The sequence below is a fragment of the Cygnus atratus genome, chromosome 7, assembly GCF_013377495.2.
Source record: "Cygnus atratus isolate AKBS03 ecotype Queensland, Australia chromosome 7, CAtr_DNAZoo_HiC_assembly, whole genome shotgun sequence".
Lineage (NCBI taxonomy): Eukaryota > Metazoa > Chordata > Aves > Anseriformes > Anatidae > Cygnus > Cygnus atratus.
This window is the reverse complement of record NC_066368.1, coordinates 24,672,640-24,696,006: the sequence shown is the minus strand read 5'-3', so window position 1 is coordinate 24,696,006 and position 23,367 is coordinate 24,672,640. Positions and strand designations below refer to the sequence as shown.

Here is a 23,367-nt window from a genome sequence, read left to right as displayed (position 1 = left end):
CGGGGGCCGGCGGCTGCGGGGCGGGCGGGATGCGGGGCGGGCGGGGAACGGTGCCCGCCTCCCCCCGCGCCGCCCCCGCCGCCGCCGCCGCCGCCCGGGGCCGCCCGGAGCCTCCGGGGAACGGGAATGGGAACGGGAAGGGGAATGGGGACGGGAACGGGGACGGGAATGGGGACGGGCGGCGTCGCGCTGCGCGCCCGCGGCCGTGCGCGCAGCGGGGAGGGGCGGGGGTGGGGCCTGGGGAAGGGGTGGGCAGAGGGGCGAGGTAAAGGGGGAGGAGAGGAGGGGGGGAAAGGAGGGAGGGAAAGGGGGAGAGGGAAGCGAAAAAAATACAGAAAAAAAAGGAAGAAAAAAAAAAAAGGCAAGAAAAAAAAAGTGAGGTGACGCGAAAGAAAAGCGAAGCGTGAAAAAGTGGAGCAAAAAGCGAAGCAAAATTTTAAAAAGCATGAAAAACTGGAGAAAAAAAAGAAGCAAAAAAAAAAAAGTGAAGCAAAAAAAAGAAAAGGAGGGGCAAAAAAAGGAAACCAAAAAGAAAAAAAATGAAAAAAGCAAATAAGCAAAAAGAAAAAATAAAGGCAAGAAAAAGGAAAAAAGGAAAAAGAGAAAAAAAAAAGGAAAAAAATAGAAAACAAACAAAGCAAAATAAAGAGCAAAAAAAGCACAAAAAATCAACAAACAAAAAGGCAAAAAAAAAGAAGAGGAAACAATCAGCAAAATAAAAAGAGCAAAAAATTAAGCAAAGAGAAGTAGCAAAAAAAAAGAGCCAAAAAGAGCAAAACTTAAGAAAAAAAAAAGTACAAAATAGCACAAAAAATATTTTTAAAAAGCAGAAACAAATATAAAGATTCAAAAAAAAAAGGCAGAAAAGCAAATAAAGCAAGAAATAGATCATGAAAGAAAAAAAATAGTAAAAAAGTAGCAACAAAAAATTAAGAGAGAGATGAAAATGCCAAAAAAAAAGTCATAAAAATAGCTGGGGTGTGTTTGGGGGGGGAAAATGCTCCATCCCGACCTCCCAGCCCCACACCAGCCCCCACAAAGGCAGTGGCACCAGGGGATGCCTGGAGCCCCCATCCCTACCCCAAGCCCCCCGAGCTGGAGCCGTGCCCCGAGGGTGCAGGTGAGCGTCCTGCTGGGTCCTTCTTGCCCCTTCCCTCTGCCTTGGCCAACAGATGTGCCACAGGAGGTGCTGCGGTGGCCACTTGGGTTTTGGGGTGCCTCTGGGCAAGGACAGAGGGTGCCCAAGATCCCAAAACACGAAGAGTTCACCCAAAGCCCAGGTGCAACCCCTCCAAGAAAGGATTTAGGGTCCTGGTCCCATAGCTCAGTGAGAGCAGGACCCGTGAGGGCATCTCTCTTCCCGAATTCCTGTGGTACCTTTTGGTGGAACTTGAGATTTGCAGCCTCTGATTGTCACTAATAAATTAACAGTGCTGGCAGGCGGACAGCACTGGCATGGAGGGGTTTCCTCCCCCCCCCCCCCCCGAGAGCCTCAGGTTCCCACCCCCCCAGCTCCCCAAAATAAAGGGCCGCTGCCAGCAGGCTCGGTGAGCGAGCATGACCTCATCCCTCAGACATGCCGGGCCGCGATTAGATTAAAACAAAATATTTACTGCTGCAGCATCGGTGGCAGAAGGCGCGTGCGGGGGGAACGCGGCCCCGGCCTCCGGCCTCCACGGGCAGGCCCAGCAGCGCGGAGCCTGCGAGCAGAGACCAGGGAGGTGGCTTTGGGCACCGTGCTCTGCTTTTGTCATACTGATGGTACAGGAAGAAGCCTTCCTGGGGGGGCTGCTAAGTCAACTTTTTCTAAATCCTCCAGCTGGAGGCCGCCATCCCACCACACCACAATGTAAGGCAGGAACAAATCTGCAAGCCCTTGGGAAAGACGGGTCGATCCCCATTCCAGGGTGGGGGGCTTCAGCCTCCGCTCCAGCTCTTCCAGGTGTGGTCAAGGCCTCCTAGGAGGGTCCCGGAGGCTCTGCGCCCACCAAGGATGGCTGCTGAGAAGCATGAGCCCTGCTTGTGGAGGCAGGCACATCGTCTGGAGGCTGGCTGTCCCCAGGCAGGACCATTCCTGCCAGAGCCCTCTCTAATCCCTGCTTAAAGACCTCCAAAGCTGGAGGCAGCCTCTGCGAGACCCTGGGACAAGTTTCTTGTTTCGTTTTCCGTGCTAGTTTTTCACATGGGCTCCGTGGGACGGTTAGTGTTGGAAGGGGCCCTTCAAACCAATCCAGTTTATAGGCACAGACATCTTCCACAAGATGTGGTTGTCCAACCCAACCACGAACCCTTCCAGTGCCAGGGGAGCCAAGCTGCGAGCCTGGAGATGGGAAACAAGGTCAGGGAGATTTATACTGACAGCCCTGGGCGGCTTCCAGACCCTAGTGGAAAAGGAGAAGGGAAAAAGTTGCTCTCCTTCTAGGAACCGCTGCTCCGGCCGAGAAAGCATGGTTTGGAGAGAGACCCCTGCGGCGAGTGCCTGCACCCAAAATATTTTAGGGGGATGCTCGAAGGCTGCGAGCCCAATGGAAACACGGGGCGGCGGGGGTGGGGAGGAGGTGTGGGAGATACAGCACTGATCCCAGACCTGACACCAGGGTGATGGGCTCCGCACCAAGATGCACAGGGAGGTATTTATCCACAAACAGATTAACAGGCTAATTTCCTAAATAAATACAAAAGAACCCAATAAGTCAATGCGATGAGCCAGGCTAGCTTCGCGCAGCCTCCTTGAGGATACGCCTTCTCCTTTATACGCGCTGACCGCATTATTCATTTTTAATCATCCTCCGGCTAAAGTGAAACTTACTGGTGTGTAAAACCCAAATCTGTGGCTTTTTTTTCTCGCCTTCAGGCCAGCCACTGAGCACTTCCCGTCCCCCCGGGGCCTCGCTCATCCTCACAGCCACTTATCATTCTGGCATGGCCGCTGCCAGCTCGCCAGCAAGTCCCACAGAGCCACCTCACTGCTTCCAATCTTCCATCTCAACCTGGGAAAAATCAATTTTTCATTCGCAAAGGGGCCAGAAAACAGCTTTTCTGCCCCCAATATGCAAGGAAACAGCAAGGAAAAGCCTTTTCAAGCCCACGGCCTGTATGATGCCCCCAACTTTTGATTTTTGCAATCGCTTCTTTTAATGGATGCAGTCTGGGGCTGCTCATGCATGGCATTTATTTTTAGTTTTCCGAGCCCTGGCTCTGCAGAAGCATCTTAATTGCTATTCTTTCGCTGGAAAATGAAACACAGATGCGCTTGCCGTGCCGAGGTCCAACAGCCTCCCTGCGCGGCGCGGAAAGGAAAACACGGGAACCTCCAAGGGAGCTGCTGGGTCAGGGCTGCTTCTCCAACAGTGAAATAAATAAAAATAAAAATAAGAACCTATTTGATAAAATAGAGGGGGACCCGCTGCCCCCATCGATGTGCAATGAAGGACCAAGTGAGAGGCCCAGCCCATGGACGATGCAGCTTTGCAGGTCAAAGCCCCTTTCCTCAGGCTACTTTATTTAAGGGGAGGTTCATGGGGGGTGAAGGAAAGGGTCCTTGCTCCCTTTTTCCCCCCTTAAGCAGAGAATTTATCAATTTATCTATTTTCTGACAGATCTTTTCTTTCTACGGAGGCAGAGCTGGGTATGAATGGATAAAGACGGCGCAAGCGGAGCCTGATGAAAGCAACTTTCCTTTACAGGAAAAGCGAAAGGAGAAAAGAGACCAAATTAAAGAAAATAGGAAAAATAATAAACACACCTTTACCTCCTGTGGCCAGGAAGGACCACTTAGCCCCGCCAACAGTTATAACTTCATCATAACTTGTTACAGGCAGGCGTCTTCCTTTTAATTACGCCTTTGGGACAGGAATAACGATACCAACAAATATTAATAACAAAAAGTACGGGAACAGCAGCTCAGCAAGGAGCAGCACACACGAGCAAGCAAATTCCCTAGCACAGCAACATCTGCGTGTACCTATTTTCCCTGGCAGGGGCCGTGGGCTTGCTTGTACTGCTCACGAAGGAGGCTGCGGTCCCCTTTTCAAAGCACAGGGGCCACCTCCGCCTCCCCAGCCCCGCTACCACAAAGGCCACGTTCAGTGACACGAATAGCTTTTTTTCCACAGGCAGAATTGGGGCATTTTCCTCCAAGTTTCCATGCCCCACCCCGGCCCATGCGTGCATCCCGCGGGGGCACACCTCGAAGCACAATTTCCTTCCCATTTTTTTGCGCTCCTCGCTGGTGCCCCGGGTCAGCTCACCTTCCCAGCTGCCCAATATTTTTAGGGTTTTATTTCACCAGCGATGTTCCCACCCCCAAATAAATAGGGAACACTCATTTTTTCACATCCACACTCATTCATACCCCTTGGGCCTTTTCCTTCCAGTCAATTGTTTCTGCTTGAAATCACTTGTTACAAAGGTGGGAAAGCAGAAAGAAGCCTTTGAGCCCCCCGGTGCAGGTGATGCAAATCTCCAGCCTTCATTACCCAGATTAAAGGGCTGGGGGTCTGAAGCAATTAAAAACCTGCCTAATTAAGTCCCTGCTCAGCCTCTCCACTGGTTATTAGGCAGGATTTTGTTGGGGGCAAAGGGGCAGGAGAAGGTGCAGCTGCCCAGCGTGTCCCATTATTCCCTGTGAGCCCATTCCCATCGCTAAAAAATGAACAGAAAACACCCAGCTGGGACAAAATATTTTTGCATTTAAAAAGAAAAAGGAAAACCAAAACGCCCGGTATGTCAGAAATAAAACACCGTCGAGGGAACCTTTGGGGAAGTGGGGCTCTCAAACTGCAGCAGGAACCATGCCAACGCTTTAAAAAAGAAATCTCTTGCTATTTTTAAATTATTTTTTTTTCCACCCTCTGCTTTTTAATTTCTGCTGTCTGCACCTCCTGCCGCTGGCAGCAGATGAAAGTGGCTGCTGGGGCAGACGGAGTGTGTGCTGCGACTCTGGTACCCCACATCCGGCCCTATAGTCCCGTCCCATCCCGCTCCTGCCCTCCCCAGAGCCCAGCCTGCAGGGAAGGGGTGCCCGACTGAACACCCTTTCTTCATTAACTCCATTTTGCATCTAATCATCTAATTAAAAATAAATCTTGCAGCATTGATTATGCCTGAAAGCATATTCTAGATGTATTCTCCACCATCCTAATGCTCAGAGGCAAGGTTCCCACTCAACCCCTGCCTTCTCACTGCTGAACCCCAGCCCCATCCACAGCTGAAAATCAGGAAGAACAAGCAAATACACCCAAAAACTAAAAATCCCGGGATGTGCAAGGACCATGGCCTCTGTGAGTCCCAACCCAGGCTACAAAGGTTTGGGTCTGTATGTATACGTAGCCATATATATCAGGGTACAAGGTCTTGGGTGTGTATGTATACAAACCCATATATCTGTGTGCGTATATAAATATATATTAGTGTATCTATATAACCATACACACCCACATCATGCTCACTATTAAGCACCTGTCCGACAGCTTTTTGTTTAATTTACAACACTTTTATTGCGTCGTGAAGACCCCCTCAATTCTTCTCCTGAAGGTAGTAGCTTCGGGGCTATCCCCTCCCTCCCTCTCCCCATTATTTTTTTTTTTAATTTTTTTTTTTGGGGGAAACAGTCTATTTTCCTGAAGGCAGCATCCCTCTCCGTCCCCCTACACCATGTCCCCGCGGCTCTGCGCCCGCCAGCGCCCGCGCAGCCTCCGCAGCGGCTCCTCATCCTCTGGCCCCTCCAGCTCGGGGAAGCCCAGCCGGTCCAGCACCTCGTAGACACCAGCCACGGCCGCCACCTGGAAGCAGAGCAGAGAGGTTGAGGCGGTTTTGCCCCCTCCACCCATCCTCCAACCCCATAAGGAGGACGGAGAGCAGTGGCTGCTGCGTCCCCGTGCACGACCCCAAGCCGGGGAGAAGCATGGACCACCGCCTGCGTGGCACTGACCCCTCCCCGAGCTTCCCTCCAGCTGCTGCGTGGTTTTATAAGCAGCTTTATGGTTTGTTAGCTTTGGCACCCTTCCGGAAAAGAAGTTACAATGTCGCCTTGTTGATGTTTTTTTTTTGAAAAAGAACTGAAAATGCAAAGCTTGTGCTGGAGCACCGCGTGGAGCCAAAGGCTCCTTTGATGCGCGGTGGGGCGCACCTCCTCCCTGAAAACAGGGGCACAGGAGGCAGGTTTAAGCCCAGGATGAGGAAAAGAGCGACATTTCTTCCAGAACAATGCGGCTGGTGGGGATTTCTTGGATTTGAGGTCTTCCCCCTCCTCCAGCGAGGTGTGCCTTGAGGAGCGAGGCTGGGGTCAAGGAGCTGGAGCAAGAAGAGGGACAAGGAGCATCACAGTGTGTTTTACACATCAAAACGTGATAAAAAATGACATATGGGGTGCTTTGTAAGGTCGTCCCCATGCAAACATACAGGATACAACCTCCTGGACCTGGGCTAGGAGGAGGACCTGGCACCAGGAATATTTCCCAGCACAAATCAGCGACACGGGGCAAGGCACAAGGCTCTCCCAGCTCACTGAGGTGCAGCATTTTCCTAAAACCCTGTGTGTCTCCATCCAGGTAGGTTAATAAACGGCTTATTTAGGATGCTGTGTTGCAACCAGAGCTTTCCCAGCACTGGGAGTGCTCAGAGCTGGTGTTTCGGGCTGCAGTGAGAGGTGACAGTGGGCTGGGTCCAGCACCCGTTGCACATGCATGATGATGGCACGTGCAGAATAATGGCTGAGAACAGAGACACCTTCCTATCACACCAAACTCTGGTCCAAATAAAAGCCCTACCTCACGCATCCAGAGGCTGAAGGGCCGCTGCCAGGAGTCCTTCTTCTCCAGGTGCAGGTAGGCGTTGAAGAGGATCAGGTAGATGTAGCGCTCCAGGTACTGCAAGCTCCTCAGCCGCAGCAGCCGCCGCTCCTGCTCGTCCTTGCCCGACCGCCCCTGGAAGCGCAAGGACAAAAAGAAGCTCAGCAGCCTACACTCTCATCAGGTTGTGGCTTCCAGCAACATAAAAAGCTTCCCCTTTTACCCCACAGCCCTCAAAAATAGAGGAGGTGTTGCTATGCCCGTTCCCAGCATCCTGCCCCTCTCCAGGTGGGAGCAGAGCAAACTGCTCCAGCTTTCATTTATTTTTATTTTTTCCCCAACTTTACAGCCCTGTTCATGGCAGGACTGTGAGATCAGGTCTGCCCTGGGAAAAGACATCTCTGCATGTACACGCCTGTATTTGGGTAGAGTGGATCCTGATGCGGCTTCTGTGAGTGTTTCTAACCCTGCTCGAAGCCCAGAAGTGGGAAATGGAGAGGACACAACTGGGTTAAAGACCACGACCAGCATCAGAGCAACATGGTCCCGCAGAAATGACCAATAAACCAAGGAACCTAACGAAGATTGTTATCCTCATAGCGTTTATCCCAAAAAACACTGCAGCAAACCCAGGACAGCTCTGCAGCAGCCAGGCTGGGAGGAAGCAGGCAGCTCTCTGCTGTTGGCTCCTGCCGAGGAAACCTCCCCAAACAACACATCTTCCGGCAGCGGAAGGAATGCATCAACCTATTTTTTCCTCCTGGGTTGGGATGGGAAGGGCTAGGGAGGAATCTGAGCCGAGCACCACACATTTTCCTTCCCTCCCGATCAGCCTAATCCTGCAGAGCATCCCCTACAAGGCTCTGAAAGCTGCTCCCACCCACCCGAGAGCGAAACAAAGAGCAGGATGCAACCCAAACCCATTTTGCAAAGCCCAGAAGGGGGTTTTGGGTGCCTAGAAGCACATCCATTTCTTCCAGCTTGCATCTGCCAGCCAGAGCAGAGATGTCCCCACGGAGCCTGCCCATGCTGGGCTCACTTTTGGGGGAAAAAAAAGCAAAAAAAGCAAGCATTTGCACATGCCCTCTCCAAGGTGGCGATACAAGGCTCTTCCTATGGCAGGGGAGCAGGGCAGCGGATGGCTCCCTGCTTATCTCCCTTCCCCATCAGGCCGGGCTGGACGCAGCTGGCCGGGAAACAGGATGCGGCCCAGGAACACCCCTGCGCTGCTCCTCGCTGCCAAGCACCGGCGAGAGGGGCAGGGAGGTCACGGGAACAGGCAGGCGTCTTCTGAAAAATAATGCTGCTAATAAATGGGAGCAGCTCCCCGCCGGAGCCGGAGGAGCCAGCAGGGATGGGAGGAGAAGGGGACGGAGCGGCCCTGCCCTCTGCCGGCTGCAGCGCCGGGACGCGGCATGGCGAGGGATGCACAGGGTGCTGGACCACCACAACCCCATTACCTTGGGTAAGGGACCCCAAAGGGTGAAAAAACCACCACCATCTCTGCTTTCTGTTCAGCCCCCCTAAACCAGCTGTGGTGAGCACCGAAAGCGCACAGGAGCCGTCGGGCTGTGCTGGGATGTCCCATAGCATTTGGGAAACCCATGGAAGAACCCAAAAGCCACCACCGAAGGAGCCCCAGCACCCTTCTCATGACAAATCCCACAGCTTCAGCCGGAGAGTCTGCCCTGCTCCGGGATCCAGCTGTCCTCCCTGGGGTACCGAAAATAGAAAAGGGCCCGTAGGTGCTGCTCACCTGCCGGTAGGTGCAGATGATAATTTCTCGGAGGTGGTAGTGCATGGGCGTCATGGTCTCGCTGACTGTGTCCAGGGCCATGTCCACCTCCTTTTTCATCCGGTGGCCGTCAGGCAGGAGCTGGACCACCTTCATCACCACCTGGAGTGGGGACAAAGCAAAAGGGGCTTCACCTGGAGCTCCCAACCCAACCTCCCCATGCCCGTGCTCACCTCCTGCCCCAGGGGAGGACCTATTCCCTCCAGGCAAGGAGGGCTGGTGCATCTTGCAGGGCTCAGGAGACCCTACAGCATGCGGCCACGCCGGCTGCAGGACTCACCTCGAACTCCCCCTTGGTGTACTTGGCGTCGGGCACGCTCACGATCTCGTCCTCGCTCGCCTCGGGGATGCCCTGCGGCAGGGCAGGGAGGGACGGGGCATTAGGTGCATGTGGGTCCAGCCCCCCCGAGCCCCCCGCCAGCCACGCGCGCTGGTACCCACAGCACAGTGCCAGAGCGCCAGGACAGCGATGACCATGGCCGTGGTGGTCCGGCCCCGGCCACTTGCGCAGTTGAAGACGAAGGCTGCCCGTGAGTCCTCAGCCAGGGTGGTCTTCATCGCCTCCAGCAGCCGGTCAAAGTCCTGCCGAGGGCAAAGCCAGGATTTAGGGAGGGTGCTGCCCCCCGTCCAGCCAAGGGGTTGTGGCTCAGGGACAAGGTGACACAGCCGGTACCTGCTCCTTGGGAGCACAGAAGTCGGGGATGGGGATGCGCCGGTACGTCAGGCCCGGGTAGGTGCTCTTGTGCTGGTTGAAGATCTCCTGGGTGGTCAGGCAGCTCTTGAACATCTTCATCTGCTTCTCCGCCTCCAGGTAGACCTCCAGCCACTGCTGCGACTTCAGCAGGTCACCCTTCAGCGTGGACTCGAGCTTCTGCAGAGGATGGAGGAGCCCTCACCTTCACAACATCAGACCAGCTCCTCGTCCGCCTCTTCCCCTTATCGTATTTTTATTTTTAATTCCCCTCTCAACCACCATGCAGCCAACACAGACCTACATGCTGTGTCCACCACTTCTGCCCCAGGGACTGTGGGCACCGCAATCCTCCCAGACCCCACAGAGCTCCTCCACGCCTCCAGGGTGCTGCTGGCAGCTGAACCCCCCTCCCTGCCCCCAAAAAGCCCCAAAAAAGGAGCTGTGAAGGCTGAGGGACTAACAAAGCCCGGTTTCTCTGTGCACATCTCTCATGAGGGCTCCACAGAGGGGGAGATGCCTTTCCCTCAGCGGGAACACGATCTACGCCTCTGTCCCACATCCAGCTATTTATCTGCAAAAAAACTCGTAAGAATGGAAAACGAGGTCAAATTTAGCTCAAATGGGCCAGAGGGTAGAGTTTAGAAGTGCAAAGAAAAGGAAAGGCACGACAGAGACAAGAAGATCAGCAGCACCAGCCAGGATCGGTGCTGGGGAGCATCCTCCATGCACCCCCTGGTGCAACCTTTGTCCATCGTCCCTCCTGCCCCAAGGCAGGATGAGGCACCCCAAAACCCCATGCTCACCTCCAGCTGCTCGGGCGTGGAGGCGGGCACAGGGACGAGCTCGTCGAGGCTCCCCGGCTCCCTGAGCGTGTAGACCTGCTCGTTCCCCTCCAGCACCACCTCCTCCCGCAGGTTGACCCACAGGATGCGCGAGTGCTTCCTCTTTGCGTCCGTCAGGTACCGCAGGACGCTCCCAAGGGTCTAGGGCGAGGGGTGGCCGAGGTGAGGGGATGGCACCCGGAGGGGTGGCCCTGCCCTGTCTGAGGTGCGTGCCCCTCACCTTGGAGCTGGGCTGCGCTGTCCCGTAGACAGGCATCTTGGGCACCCGTCGGAAGTTGGCCACGCTCATCTCCTTGACAGTGCTCAGCACGTCCGGGCAGAAGCGCTCGTCCGCCACCTGCAGCGGGACGGACAGGGCTGGGCATCCCATCCTCGCCGAGCATGTGGACCTGGGGACCCCCAAAACTCCCCTCCTGCTCTGCCACGGAGGAACCCTGCTCCTCCCACCCCGCCAAACCTCTCTGAGGTTGGGCACCAGGACGGGTACTCACCAGCACCCGCGTCCCCTTGGCCAGGAGGTCCCCGGGGACGGCGAGCTCAGAGGCGCCGATGTCCGCCTGCAGCCGGTACAGCTCGGGGTGCCGGCACATCCACCTGCTGAAGCTGAGGGCAAAGCCCAGGGGGTACTGCCGGCGAGGGGCCGGGGGGGCACGCCATCAGCCTGGGCTCGCTCCCCCTGCCCGGCACCTCTCCGCCTCCGTGCGCTTCCAAAACCCCCCGGCGCTCCCAGCCACGGCAGCTCGGAGGTGGCCCTGCCACCCGGCGACAAAGGCAGGCAGCCCTTACCTGCTCATGAAGGTAGTAGTTGAAAGCAACCAGGTAGAAATAGCGCTCGAGGCTCTGCTGGATCCTCTGGAGGAAATGTTCTTTGGTGCTGCCCCCCTGGAAGCAAGCGCGGGTGGCACTCGTCACGGCCAGCACGGAGCTGGAGCAGGAGCCCATTCTCCTGGAGCCCCGCACGTAGGGCAGGAGAGCACCACAAGCTGGCACAGAAGAGCAGCAAGCAAGCTGGCCCAAGGCATTTTAAAACAGTCATTTTGGGGGAAAAGGAGATAGAAATCCCATTGAAATCCCTTAGAAGGTTTTGTGTTTTGTTTTTTTTGTTGGTTTTTTTTTTTTTTTTTGCATATTTATACTAACTTCACCAAGTTGTTTGCTTGGAAATAAACTGCTTCCAAACGAGGAGAGGGGTGAAAAACCTACAGAACCCTATCTGGAATAGTTTTTGCTGCTTTTTTTGTTTAGTTTTAAAATGAAACATTTCAAGTTTTTCCATGCTGAGTGATGCTTAGAGCCATAAATTTGCATTTCGGATCAAACAAAGCCTTCCCCTTCACCCAGGGACGCACCGGGAGCGGGTCCAACAGGACACGAGCTGCCTGCCTGTCCTGGAGAGACAATGTCCAGATGCTGACAGAGAGCAAAACCCAAAAGGAGGGGGGTTGATCCATGCAAGGTGCTCACACCACCCCAGACACCTCTACGGCTGAGACGCTCTGGCTGCTGGGTTTCCCCAGGGGCTGCTGGGCGTCCTACTGGGGATGCAAGCTGGGAACCTGGGGACTTTCTGCAATTCAGAAACCACCCGACCTCAACTTCAGGGGCCACGTACACCCACTCCTCCTTCCCTGCAAGCAAAACCCAATCCTAGACACAGTGGGAACCCTGAAATTCAGGAGGTGCACTGCTGGAGATCCTCCCCTGCAGCACAGGTGGACCTGGTTATGTCGCCGAGGCAGTGGCATAGATTCATGAGTATTTATTGACTCGATATCTGCAAGATGAAGGTGTCCCGCTGCCATCTATCAGGAGACAGAGCAGCACATTTGCTCTGGAAACTCAACACAAAGCCCAAGAGGATGGAGTCGTGCCAGGGTTGGACCGGGGAGAGCAGGGTACCGCCAGGATGCGGCCGAGCATCCCACCCCAGCCCCTGCATCACGCCTACCGTCGCACCAGGACCTAAATCTCCACTTTTTCCACCTAGCTCAGGGCAGTTCTTTGTGGGATAAATCCTCTGTGCCTTTCCTCTCTGCCTGTCCCCCCACCCACGTCCCCCCCGGCACATTTTCCTGGCCCCTGGCCATTGTTTAAACGTGCTCTCGCTACGTGCAGACTTCAAATAAACACTCCTCTCAGCTAATTTACAGCAATCCCCGGCCATTTGTTTTCTGCCGTCGAGGAGGACAAGGAGCAGCCCTCCCCGGTGCGAGGAGAGGGTCACCTGGGGCACCTTTCACCCCCTAAGCACCCAGCCCGGGCACCCACGGGTGCCGCCGTGGCTGCACCCACACCTGGCCCCGTGGCCGAGCGAACACAGCTTCATGCCATTGCCTGGAGCGGCACCAAACAGACCCGAATCCACCCTAAAAAAGGAACTGATGGGGGTAGGGGCTGAAATTTGGGGTTTCTGGCTCTAACAGCGCATTCACCACTCAGATGGAAAAATTCGCCTCCAAAAAGGCTTGAAGTTAAAAGATGAGCCGGGTGCACCTGGGGTTTGCGCCACCTCTGCCGACCAAGAGCTGGCTGGGAGAGGCAGGAGAATTGCTGGACCTCAACCTGCCGGTTCTCCAGTTTTGGAGATGACAAAATAATATTTTATATTATTTTTTGGCCCAAGGGCATCTACCAGAGGCAGTGGCAATGCCCAGAAAGAGCAGATTTCCGCAACTTTACAGCCCTCAACCAAAAAAAAACCAAAATGTAACACACCCCAACCTTCCAGGTTCGCGTGTCCCTGGGACGCTTCCAGGGCGCAGGAAGTCTCAGATTTCCACAATTTACATTCTTCCCATCCGCTCGCAGAAACATTTCTGTAAATTACTGCTGCCAAGAGGCCAAGCCATCCTCTAATTAACGGCTCACTAACGAGGGCCCCCAGCTGACACCCCAGGGCTCAGCATGGCGCAGTGTTGAGCAGGGAGATGTTGCTCCTCACCCCCCCAAAGCCATGTGGGCAGTGGTACCTGGGTCTGGCGGTCTTCCCCGAACCCTTCCAGCTTCTTCTTGGCCTCATGGATGGCTTCCTTCATGTCGTGCATCTCCGAGCAGAAGGCGATCGCGCTGTCCACCTTGCATGGGGAAAGTTGGTCAACAGAGCCCACTTTGCCCACCCTGAGCTCTCTGAGAGCCCTGCAGCACCCCACTTACCTCCTCCACCATTTGTTGCCCTTTGGGTACCACCTCGATGAAGCTCTGGATCACCCGAAACCTGGCCCTTGGCGACGTTTTGGCCGGTGGCTGGGGGCTGCCCGCAGGGACGGGAGGGAAAATTAAAATAAGGGGGCATCAAACCCATGCCCACTGGGGTCACCCCATGGCCCCAGGGACGGTCCCTGCTTACTCAGGCTTCTGCGTGGCTCTCCGGTGGTGGAGGAGGACGAGGGTGCCCATGGCCATGGCCAGGTTGGTCCTGCCCATGCCGGTCTGGCAGCTGAAGAGCAGCGCCGGGGGGGGTCCGCCGGGGTCCCGCAGCAGGAGGCCGGGGCTCTCCTAGGAGGAAAGGAGATGGAGAGGGATGGTGCGGGCCCACGGGGACCACAGCGGTGGTGTAACAACCGGCACAACAAGCACAGTGCTACCAAGAGCACCCCCAGCACCCTGCCTGGGCCGGGGGTGGCACCTTTTGCCCCTAGCCCCAAAGAACTGCAGAAAGCAAACCCCACCACCCCAAATCCCCGCGGAGCCGGCGCTTTCACTCATCTCACCCTGAGGAAGCGGATGAAGGCATCGAAGTGCTCCTCCAGCGGGGCGCCGTCAGCGGGCAGGGGCAGGCGGTGGTAGCGGTAGGCGGGCAGGAGGAAGACGGGCCGGCGGTACACCTCCTCCGTCACCTGGACGTCCTCCTCACCCTGCACCCGCACAGCATGCGGCTCGTCCCGCAACCGCTCAATGTCATCGTAAACATAGTAGACCCCCTCGCTCAGCTGCGCAAAGTCGTGGATCTGAGGAGATGGGGACCGCCGTCAGCACCCATGGGTGGCCGACCACCTCCAACCCCGCTGTGGGATGCCCAAAGGGGGCCATCTCCATCTCAGTTCCTCAAGTGTTTGCTCTGTTGGACACCAAACTACGTGGAGATGAACGTCAGAGGGTGGTGACCCTTGCCATGGCCCCACCAGCATCACCTCTTTGCGGATGGTGAGCTCCAGATCCTCGACACGTAGCCCCCGGCGCAGGCCGCGGAGGTTCTCATGGAGATTCTCTTTGCCCCGTGGCGTGTAGGCCATGAAGTCGCCCTCCACCCGCAGGAAGAGCACGGGCTCCTCGCGGATGCAGAAAAAGACACACTCCTGGAAAGACAGCCATGGATGAGGCGTGTCAGGGATGGCACTGCTTATATTAGGACAAGGCTTCCCAAAAACCTTCCCTTCCCAAAGCCTTCCCCCCTCCACGGACCAGCCAGCAACTCTGGAGCGTGTAGGCTGCTCTCCCCCAAAGATCTCCCCTTGCTTCTCCATGACCCTACTTCTCCATGACCCTACATTTCCATGACCCTACTGCTCCTGACCCACAAATAAAAGCAGAAACGCTCTGATTTTGAGCAAAACCAACCTTGTGGCCCTCTCTCTGCAGCTTCTGCAGAACCAGCCTAAAGCCGTTGAGGCTGGGCTGCCCCATGCCAAACACCGCGTAGCCGCCCTTGGCTTGCCGGAAATTCGGGGCGCCGCAGCTGCCGGTGGTGTTCAGGACATCCAGCTTGCCATGCACATCTCTGACCATGAAATATTTCCCCTGTGGGGTAAGAAAGAGGTGGAGCCGGATCCGAGCACGGGCGGCGGGCAGGGGGCCAGGCGCGGCGATGCCCACCTGCACCAGGTAATGCTCTGGCGCGGCCTCGGAGATACGCCCCACCGTGTAGTTGGCCTTCAGCAGCTCATCGTGGATCTGAAACTCCTCCCTGCAGTTGTACCTGGAGAAAACATATGGTATAGTCACAAAAAAAAAAAATATTAAAAGAAAAGGTGATTTTTTTTGCTGGAGTGGGACGGGAGCGTGCAATAGGGCCACCCAACACGACAGGGACACCAAACCAAATAGACAGAGGGCGATGCCTGAAAGAATTTTCTTTTAAAAAGCAATTTTTTTGCTGGAGTGGGACGGGAGCTTGCAATAGGGCCACCCAACACAATGGGGACACCAAACCAAATAGACGGAGGGCAATGTCCGAAGGTCTTGCGTACGGCTACCCCGACTCACGTGATGACCACGGGTGCCACTTTGTTGGTGATGATGGACTTGGCCTTGCTGTTGTGCAGCCCGAGGGCCTGGAAGGAGTGGATGCTCAGCGAGCGCTGGTCCTCCATGGTCCCGATGCCGTGCACGCTCTCGAAGGCGGAGGCCGGGCCGGTCTGCTGCGCCGCGCTGGCGGTCGTACCCATCATCCGCAGGCGGCTGCAGGGGAAAACAAGCAGGGGGGAGGTGAGAGGGATTTTTTCGGCCGCCCGGCGCGGCGAGGAGAGGCCCATTTCCGAAGAAACACGAACCCAGCCCTTCCCGTGCTCTCCGGTTTCCTTCCCGCGCTCCTTACGGGCTTTCTCCCCCCTCGTCCTCCGCCAGGCAGGGTCCGGCCCCGGTGCAGCCCAATTCCCGGCGCCGCGGCCCCTCCGCCATCGGGGCTCAGTTTGCGGGAGCGGAGGGGGAAGGAGAAAGCCGGGATCCGGTCCCCAAAATCTGATGAGTCAGCAGATGGCACTGCAGAGTGACCCGGCGGCTTCCCGTCCCCACAGGACAGCCATGAGCCCCGCCAGCAACGTGGAAAAGGCTCGGGAAGCCAGGAAATCTTGCTGGGCGTTTTGGGTCGCCCGAATTTCCTCCTGGGCTCCCCCGCACGTGTGCGGGCAATGCCGGGGCGTGCGTGCTCACGGGGGCGTGTGCATGCACAAGGGCGGGTGTGCATATGTGTGCATGCTTGCACACGCGTGCAAGCTTCATGCATGCACACGCGTGTGCTTGCAGAGGAGGGAGGGGGTCGGGAGAGTGGAGCCCGCTCGTCCCCAAAGACAGAGGACAGCGAGGAGCATCCCGCCACGCTTGGCCACCCCGGGACAAAGCACCGACTGTCCTTGCTGGGAAGAGCAGGGAAAAAAAAGGCGCTTTTCTTGCTTTTATAGCAAACACTCAGGCTTGCACAGGGCCGGGGCTCGCCTGGATGGGCACAGCATGTGCTGGAAGCCGCGCACACACAGCCAGCACCCCGGCCTGCAGATGTTTCGCAGCCTATCCACCAGGCTTTGCAAGAGGCTGCATTTTAGCTGCCATGCAGAAAGCCACCCTATGTCCTCTAAATAACAAATAATCAATAACAAAATCCCGTTTGCAAGCCACATGGCAAACTGCTGGTGGAAAAAGAGTGGTGTTTCCACTCACCGGCGGGCATTTCCCACCCCATACTGGCCCTGAAAGCCCTCCACCGCCTCGTCGGCCCCCGAATTATCCACGGGCAGACCACGAGGCTGGGTCGGTCCCCCCCGCAGGGAGCTGGCGGGGGCCCAAAGGCGGCGCTCACAATAGCCTAAATATAGCGGGGCGGCCCCAGCTGCAGGATGCATCTGCCGTGGCCGGGAGGAAGCGTGCACTTGCCCGGCCACCTCATTGTCAGCGGGACGAGCGGGGACAAATAAATCACCACCCGCATCCCCCCTGGTGGGGCATTTGGGTTTATTGCGTGCTGTGCGGCTAGGCAAGGATTTGGGTTTTTCTTGCCCCGGCTATAGGGGCGACGGTGCCACCATTGCTTTTCCTCATCCATCCTCTCCGCCCTTGTGCCCTGCCAACGTGACACGGCCTCTCCCTGGGAGAAAGCCCCAAATTACACCCTGTCCACGCTAGCCAGTGATTAGCAGCTTCCTAAATTAGGACAGGCGATGCCCTTTGCCGAGGGCACCGCACGGGGCTGGCTCCAGGGGGAGAAAGCAGCACCCAGCGCTGCCCCGGCTTTGTGCAGAGCGGGGATGCAGCCCAGGCAGTCCCCAAAAGATGGGGATTTGGGCCAAAAACGGGCAGTTTGTGGTATTCCCCACTGGTGCGCCGGCAGGAAGCGCCGCGGCTGCCGGATGGAGCGGGGAGCACGCGGCACCGCCGAGCCGGCAGGGAGGAAGTGATGGAGCCCAGCACTGCCCGTGCTCTCTCACCCTCTTTTCCCAAAAAGAAAAATATTCAATGAAAAAAAGCAAACAAACAGATGGCACATCCTCTTTGCGGCGGGGAGGGAGCCCCGGTGCTGAGCTTGCGCTTCTTGTTTTCGGGCAGCAGTGAGAAGGGCACGCTGGCGGCATGCTGGGGCACACTGCGTGGCTTAAAAAATATATAAATCATTAAATAAAATTCATTTAAAAGTTGAAAAAGGGAAGGAAGCGAGGCTTGCCCCCCTTTCTGCTTGCAAATTCAGCTTTTAGCCCAGAGAAAACAAGTTGGGGAAATAATCCTCCCCACCTGAATGCAAGCTGAGGCACCAAAATCATCCTGGAGTTTTCCCCTAAACCCAGCCCATGCCTATGGGGTACAGGACGGGGCTGGTGGGAACGAGGCTTCTCTCACTGTGCCGGAAGGAAGCTGCTCATTTTGAGCAAAAAGAAAGCTAAAAAGGAAAGGTGAGAAATAACACACCACACCACGCTTGCCCCTGGAGCTGCAAGCAAGCCGCTTGACCCCAAAAAGCCCTGAAATCAACCCTAAAAGCGCTTGGCGATGGGGAGCCAGGGGGCGATGCCCCAGGGCTCTCCTCCTGTGGGAATTTTGCCTTTCCCACCCCAAAAATGAGGCTCCAGCAGGCTGCGGCTCGAGGGGAAGATGCCAGGCAGGGCTTTCGGGGCTCCGGCTGCTCCCTGCGCACGTGCCAGGCGCCTTCGGGAAGCCACCTCTGCGCTGGCTCCTCGCTCCCCAGCCTCGATTTCCATCCTCGTTATTAATTTTAATGAGCTGGCACAGATGGCCAAGGTCAGATCTCAACCAGCAGAGGTTTCCTAGAAAGTCCAGGAGCGTTTCTCACCCCCCACAGCACCCCAAAACCTCACCCTGCGCCCCACGGGACCCCCAAAACTGCAACGACCCCATGGGGATGTTTGCCTGTGCCCCTCGGCACAACTGCTCTGGCAGGAAATAATTCGCTGGGAAAAAATCAGCTCGGGGGGGGGTCTCCCCATCGCCATGCCCTGTTCGGTAGGAAATGGGGTGCCGGTCCTGGCTTTGGGATGGCAAGAAGGGCGAAAGAAAAAAAAGGGATGGGGAGGTGGGTTTGCTTCCCAACCCAACCCCAGTGCCGCCAGCAGAGCCAGACGGCGTCTGGGTGCTTGGGGAAGGAATTTGGGGGAGGTCCGGGTGGGATTTTCTGCAAAACCCTAGGGGAGCGGGTAAGATGGGCTCGGGGATGGGGTGTGGCGCAGTTATGGGGCAGAATTAATGATGTGTGTCCCCCCCAAACACCCCCATAGGGGAACGAGCATCCCACAAACACCCCCATATGGGGTCGAGCATCCCCTAAACGCCCCCATATGGGGTTGAGCACCCCCTAAACGCCCCCACGGGGTTCGAGCATCTCCCCCAGGCATCCCTATACGGGGTCGAGCATCCCCCCAGGCACCCCCATAGGAGCTCCAGCATCCTCCCAGGCACCCCTATATGGGGTCGAGCCTCCCCCCAAGCACCCCAACAGGGGCTCGAGCATCCCCCACGGGGCGAGCCCCCCTGTTTGCCGCACCCCCCTTACCCCACACGCCGCAGCCCCCCCGACCTCCCCCGGTCCGGTACCTGGCTGCGACCCCAACTCAGCTCCTCGGGGGGCTGCTCCGGGCCGGCCCCATAACAGGGGCAGCGGGGCCCGGGCTGGAGGCGCAGCCCCACGGCCGCCCCCCACCCCCGTCCGTCTGTCCGGCCGTGTGTCCGCCCGTCCGGCCGCCCGTCCGTCTGTCCGTCGGCGGGCGGGGAGGGCCGGGCGGGGCGGGTTTCTGCCGCCCCAGCGCTGCCAATGACCGGCGGCGGCCGCCGCGCTCCGCCCGAGCCCCGCGGAGGAACCGCCCCGGGGCACGGACCCCCCCTCGGGACCCCCCCGCCGGGCAGAGCCCCCTGCGGGGCCGTGGGAAGGGGCACGGGGAGGGGAGGGATCCAGCGGGGGTGTCCGGGGACCCCATGGGACATTGCAGCCTCTTGGGGAGCCCCCCCGCACCTTGCAGCCCCTTGGGGACACCCCGGTACCTTGAAGCGCTCCGGGGACCCCCTGGCACATTGCAGCTTCTTGGGGACCCCCCCCCCACACACAGTGCAGCCCCTTGGGGACCCCCTGGCACCTTGAAGCACCTTGGGGACCCCCCTGCACATTGTAGACCTTTGGGGACACCCTGGCACCTTGAAGTCCCTTGGGGACACCCCGGTATATTGCAGCCCCTTGGGGACCCCCCCCCCACACCCCACAGTCCCTTATAGATCCCCCCACATATTGCAGCCCCTTGGGGACTCCCTGACACCTTAAAGCACCTTGGGGACCCCTGCACATTGCAGCCCCCCCCAGGACTCCCTGGCACCTAACAGCCCCTTGGGGATCCTCACACATCTTGAAGCCCCTTGGGGAGCCCCTATCACATCGCAGCCCCTTGAGGACCCCCTGGTGCATTGCAACCCCCTGGGGACCCCCAGCACCTTGCAGCCCCTTGGGGACCCCTCTGCACCTCGCATCCCCTTGGGGATCCCCCTACACATTCCAGCCCCCAGGGACCCCCGGCACCCAGCAGCCCCCAGCTGCAGCCCCCACCCCTTTGGGGACACACACACGCGGCCCTATAACCCCGCAGCGCAGGGAGGACTGTGGGGACGTCACCAGCACAGCCTCCCCTGGAGACCCCGAAACGCCCTGGCACTGCCGCCTCGCTCGCACGGGGCACCACCAGCCCCGCGAGGCCACGTAAATATTTACAGAAGCCCGGCAGGCCGAGGGGAAGGAGAGAAGGAGCCTTAACACGTTCGGGTGGCACCGGGAAGGAGGGCAAGGAATGTAAACGGAGCCTGGAGGCAGCCCGAAAATGGTAAAGGCCGGGACGCGGCGTGGCACGAGCATCCCACCGCCACCCCACCCGTCGGGGCCGAAAGGCTCGATGCCGGTGCAAGGATTTAGGCGCAGGTGTTTCGTGCCCAGCACGTGGAATTTGGTTTCTCCCCTGCAGACAGCTCTGGTTTTTCGAGGAGCAATTCACCACCGCGTGAATAAATGGGAAAAAACGCCCTCATCGGGTACGGGATGCTGCGGGGCACCCACATCCCTCCACCCTGCGCCAAAAATCCTGCAGGCAGCAGTGTTGTAGAACCAAGATCTTTATTGACCTCGCTGTAACAGCAACCACCGGTGAGAGCTCTTCTCCTCCCCAACACCTCTTTCAAGAGACAGGAAAACCAAAAAAACCCCACCGACAACCCTGAACAGCGGAGAAGCCGCCCCGAGAGGCCGGGCGCTCCTCGCTCTTCAGCCAGAATCCCGTTTAAGAAACAAAACAAAAACAAAACAACGAAAAAAGAACAAAGAAAAAGGTAACTCGGTAGAAAGTTGTAGAAACTCGGTAGAAAGCCGTAGAAACGTCGTAGAAAGTCGTAGAAAGTCAGGATGTCCCTTGGATTATCGTTTTTTTCGGCTCGGGGAGCAGCGGTCCCACGACGCACCGCGCGGCTGACGGCCGTCGCCCTCCCCGCTCCGCGACGCGTCGCCCCCGCCCCGGCCGACCCGAGGACGCGAAGGACCCCCTCGGATCGTCATTTTAAGGAAAAAAAAATATATCTCTCTCTATATATAACATATATATATCTGTGCGCGTGTCACAAGCACCCACCCGCACGCCTATCCGCATCTCCACTCACGCAGCACCCCGATGCCAGCACCTGGCAAAGAAAATCCCCCCCAAATCCCAAATCCCCCCCCCCCCGGCACAAAATCTGGCCTGAGAGAGAGATTTCTCCCCCTTTTTTTTTTTTTATTATTTTCTCCCCTTTTTGTTCAGTACCAGAAAATATAAATATATATCGTAAAACCAAGGGCTGCCCGCAGTGCACGGCCGCGTTGCGTTGCCTGATGGAAACGGGGAGCCCGGGTGCAGTGCCCGCACCATCGGGGTTGAACCCGGACCCCAAAAGAGTTTTCTCCGCCCGGAGGGGCAGCATCGGCGGTGCCGGTACCTCCTCGGGTACCGTGGCTGCTGAAATTTTCCGGGAGAAGGCACGGGGAGGGCGGCACGAGCTGCTGGCCCCGGGATGGGGAGCCCGGCTGCTAAAAAAACAAAAAACAAACCCTCGATTTCCAGGCGTTGTTCCTTAAAACGAGTTTTGGGAAGGGGGCAGGTGTATGGGAGCTGAAGGCAACTTGGCAAAAAAAAAAAAAACAAAAAACACACACACAAAAAAATAAAACGGGAGGAAAAAAACAACGGGGAAACGGCGAAGGAGAGCAGGAGGGCGCCCGGTCAGATGTCCATCTCGAACTGCGCATCGTCCCCTGCAAGAGACACGGAGAGAGGCGTGAGCGTGTCCCCCCCAGGCTGGGGACACCCCGGGGGACGAGGAGGGGACACCCCGCTCGTCCCGCTCCCCTTACCCGTGGACGGCTTCCCGTCGTGATTGCTCAGGCTGCTGCCGGCCTCCGCTTTGGGCTCGTCGGCGGCGCCGGGGCTGGTGACGCCGGGGATGTCGGGGAGGTGGCACGGCGGCGTCTGCGCCATGGGCGAGTTGCGGCGGTCCAGCAGGAACTTGCGGTCGTAGATGATGCGGGTACCTGGGGCGGGCGGGAGGGAGGACGGACGCGGCCTTCGTCACCGGGCCTCCGGCCTCTTCCTCGAGGACCGCCTCAACCCCGCCGAGGACAGCCTCCGCTCGAGGACAGCCTCCGCTCCGAGGCATTTGGGCGGCCTCCCGGACCCACCCCGAGCCTCTTCTGTTTGCAGAAGGAGTCGCCCCGGCCACCACCGCGGAGGACACGCAGCCTCCCTCAGGGCCTCTACCCCGAGCCACGGAGGCTCGAGGAGGCTCAGGGAGGCCCGGGGAGGGAGGACGCGGCTCTGCGCCGCCGCTCCGCGCTCTTATCAGTGCCGATAACCCGCCGCTGGATCAACACGGCGGGCAGCAGCCGGACGCGGCGGCGCGGAGCCGAGGACGCTCGAAAAGCCTCCGCGGAGGCCCAGGGGCGCTGGAGGCTGTCGGAGGCCGGTTCTCCCAGCGGGACGCGGCGGGCGTCGAGCGGCTTTCGCGGAGCGGTGACGTCCCACCCCGGCCCCGCTACCACTCAGCAAGAGGGGAGAGGGGTTTTGGGTGGTTTTCTCCCCAAAACACCGCCCGCGCTGCCCAGTTCCGTGGGATTTCGGGGTGCCAACACCGTTAATCCTCTGTGCCAGGTGTCTTCGGGCTCAGGGTGCAGCGATCGCCCCGAAACCCTACATAACCCCTAATGGGGCTGGTGCCGCTGCATGGGGATGGGGACGGGGGGTTCCCATGCCACGCGGGGGGGGGGGGTTCCCACGCTCCGTGGGGTGTTCCCAGGCTCCTTGGGGGGGGGGGGGTGTCCCATGCTTTGTGTGGGGGTCCCACGCTGCGGGTACAGGGTCCCCAAACTGTGTGGGGGGTTCCCACGCTCCGTGGGGAGGGTTCCCACTCTTCGTGGGGGGGGGGTCTCACGCTCCTTGGGGGGGGGGGGGGGCGTCACGCTTCGTGGGGGGGTCCCATGTACTGTAAGGGGGTCCCACGCTGTGGATACGGGTGTGGGGGGGGTTCTCACGCTCACTGGGGGTGTTCCCACGCTCCGTGGGCGGGTTCCCACGCTCACGGGGGGTTCCCACGCTCCGTGGGGGGGTTCCCACGCTCGGCGGGGGGGTCCCACGCTGCACGAGGGGTTCCCACACGGCTCGTGGGAGGCTCCCACACCCCTGCGGCCGCCGCGGAGCGGCAGGACGGATCCGGGGAGCGGGTCACGCGTGGGTGAAAGTTGATTTTGGGGTTTTTTTCCTTAAGAACCGGGGGGGGGGGGGGGGGGGGAGGGGGGCTGTTGCAAACGCGTCCGGCTCGCGGGCCGCGCTTACCTCCCGGCGTGGTGGAGAAGAGGGTGCCGCCGGGGGTGGTGCAGTAGTCGGGGGGCAGCTGCGTGGCGTCGCTGAGGGCCACGGTGCGCGTGGGGATGGCGCGGCTCTGGCTGGGCGGGCGGCCGCCGGCGGACGCCATGGCCCCGCGCTATTGTCCCCGGGGCGGCGCCACCGCGGGGCGGGGCCCGCCGCCTGCCCC

At 58.3% G+C, this 23,367-nt stretch overlaps 2 protein-coding genes across 3 annotated transcripts; both read right to left on the bottom strand.

Annotated features, from left to right (window-relative positions):
• Positions 1-5,472: 5,472 nt before the first annotated feature.
• PALD1 (phosphatase domain containing paladin 1) lies at positions 5,473-19,043 on the bottom strand. 2 transcript variants are annotated; one of them, XM_035547569.2, is made up of 19 exons: positions 18,874-19,043; positions 15,325-15,519; positions 14,935-15,037; positions 14,680-14,859; positions 14,253-14,417; positions 13,833-14,069; positions 13,469-13,617; positions 13,276-13,372; positions 13,092-13,196; positions 10,909-11,004; positions 10,614-10,748; positions 10,343-10,459; positions 10,084-10,263; positions 9,260-9,457; positions 9,028-9,168; positions 8,867-8,938; positions 8,548-8,688; positions 6,771-6,926; positions 5,473-5,783 (listed from the first exon to the last, which is right to left on the bottom strand). In XM_035547569.2, the coding sequence occupies exons 2-19, from the start codon at positions 15,507-15,509 to the stop codon at positions 5,649-5,651; spliced, it is 2,592 nt and encodes an 863-aa protein (XP_035403462.1). In that variant the 5' UTR covers positions 15,510-15,519; positions 18,874-19,043; the 3' UTR covers positions 5,473-5,648. The 2 variants fall into 2 exon arrangements, with proteins under 2 accessions (XP_035403462.1, XP_035403392.1); XM_035547499.2 differs by having other exon boundaries at positions 14,680-15,037.
• A 1,366-nt stretch (positions 19,044-20,409) lies between these two features.
• Positions 20,410-23,362, bottom strand: EIF4EBP2 (eukaryotic translation initiation factor 4E binding protein 2). The gene is made up of 3 exons (XM_035547704.1): positions 23,169-23,362; positions 21,695-21,871; positions 20,410-21,595 (listed from the first exon to the last, which is right to left on the bottom strand). The coding sequence occupies exons 1-3, from the start codon at positions 23,305-23,307 to the stop codon at positions 21,564-21,566; spliced, it is 348 nt and encodes a 115-aa protein (XP_035403597.1). The 5' UTR covers positions 23,308-23,362; the 3' UTR covers positions 20,410-21,563.
• Between the last annotated feature and the right edge of the window lie 5 nt (positions 23,363-23,367).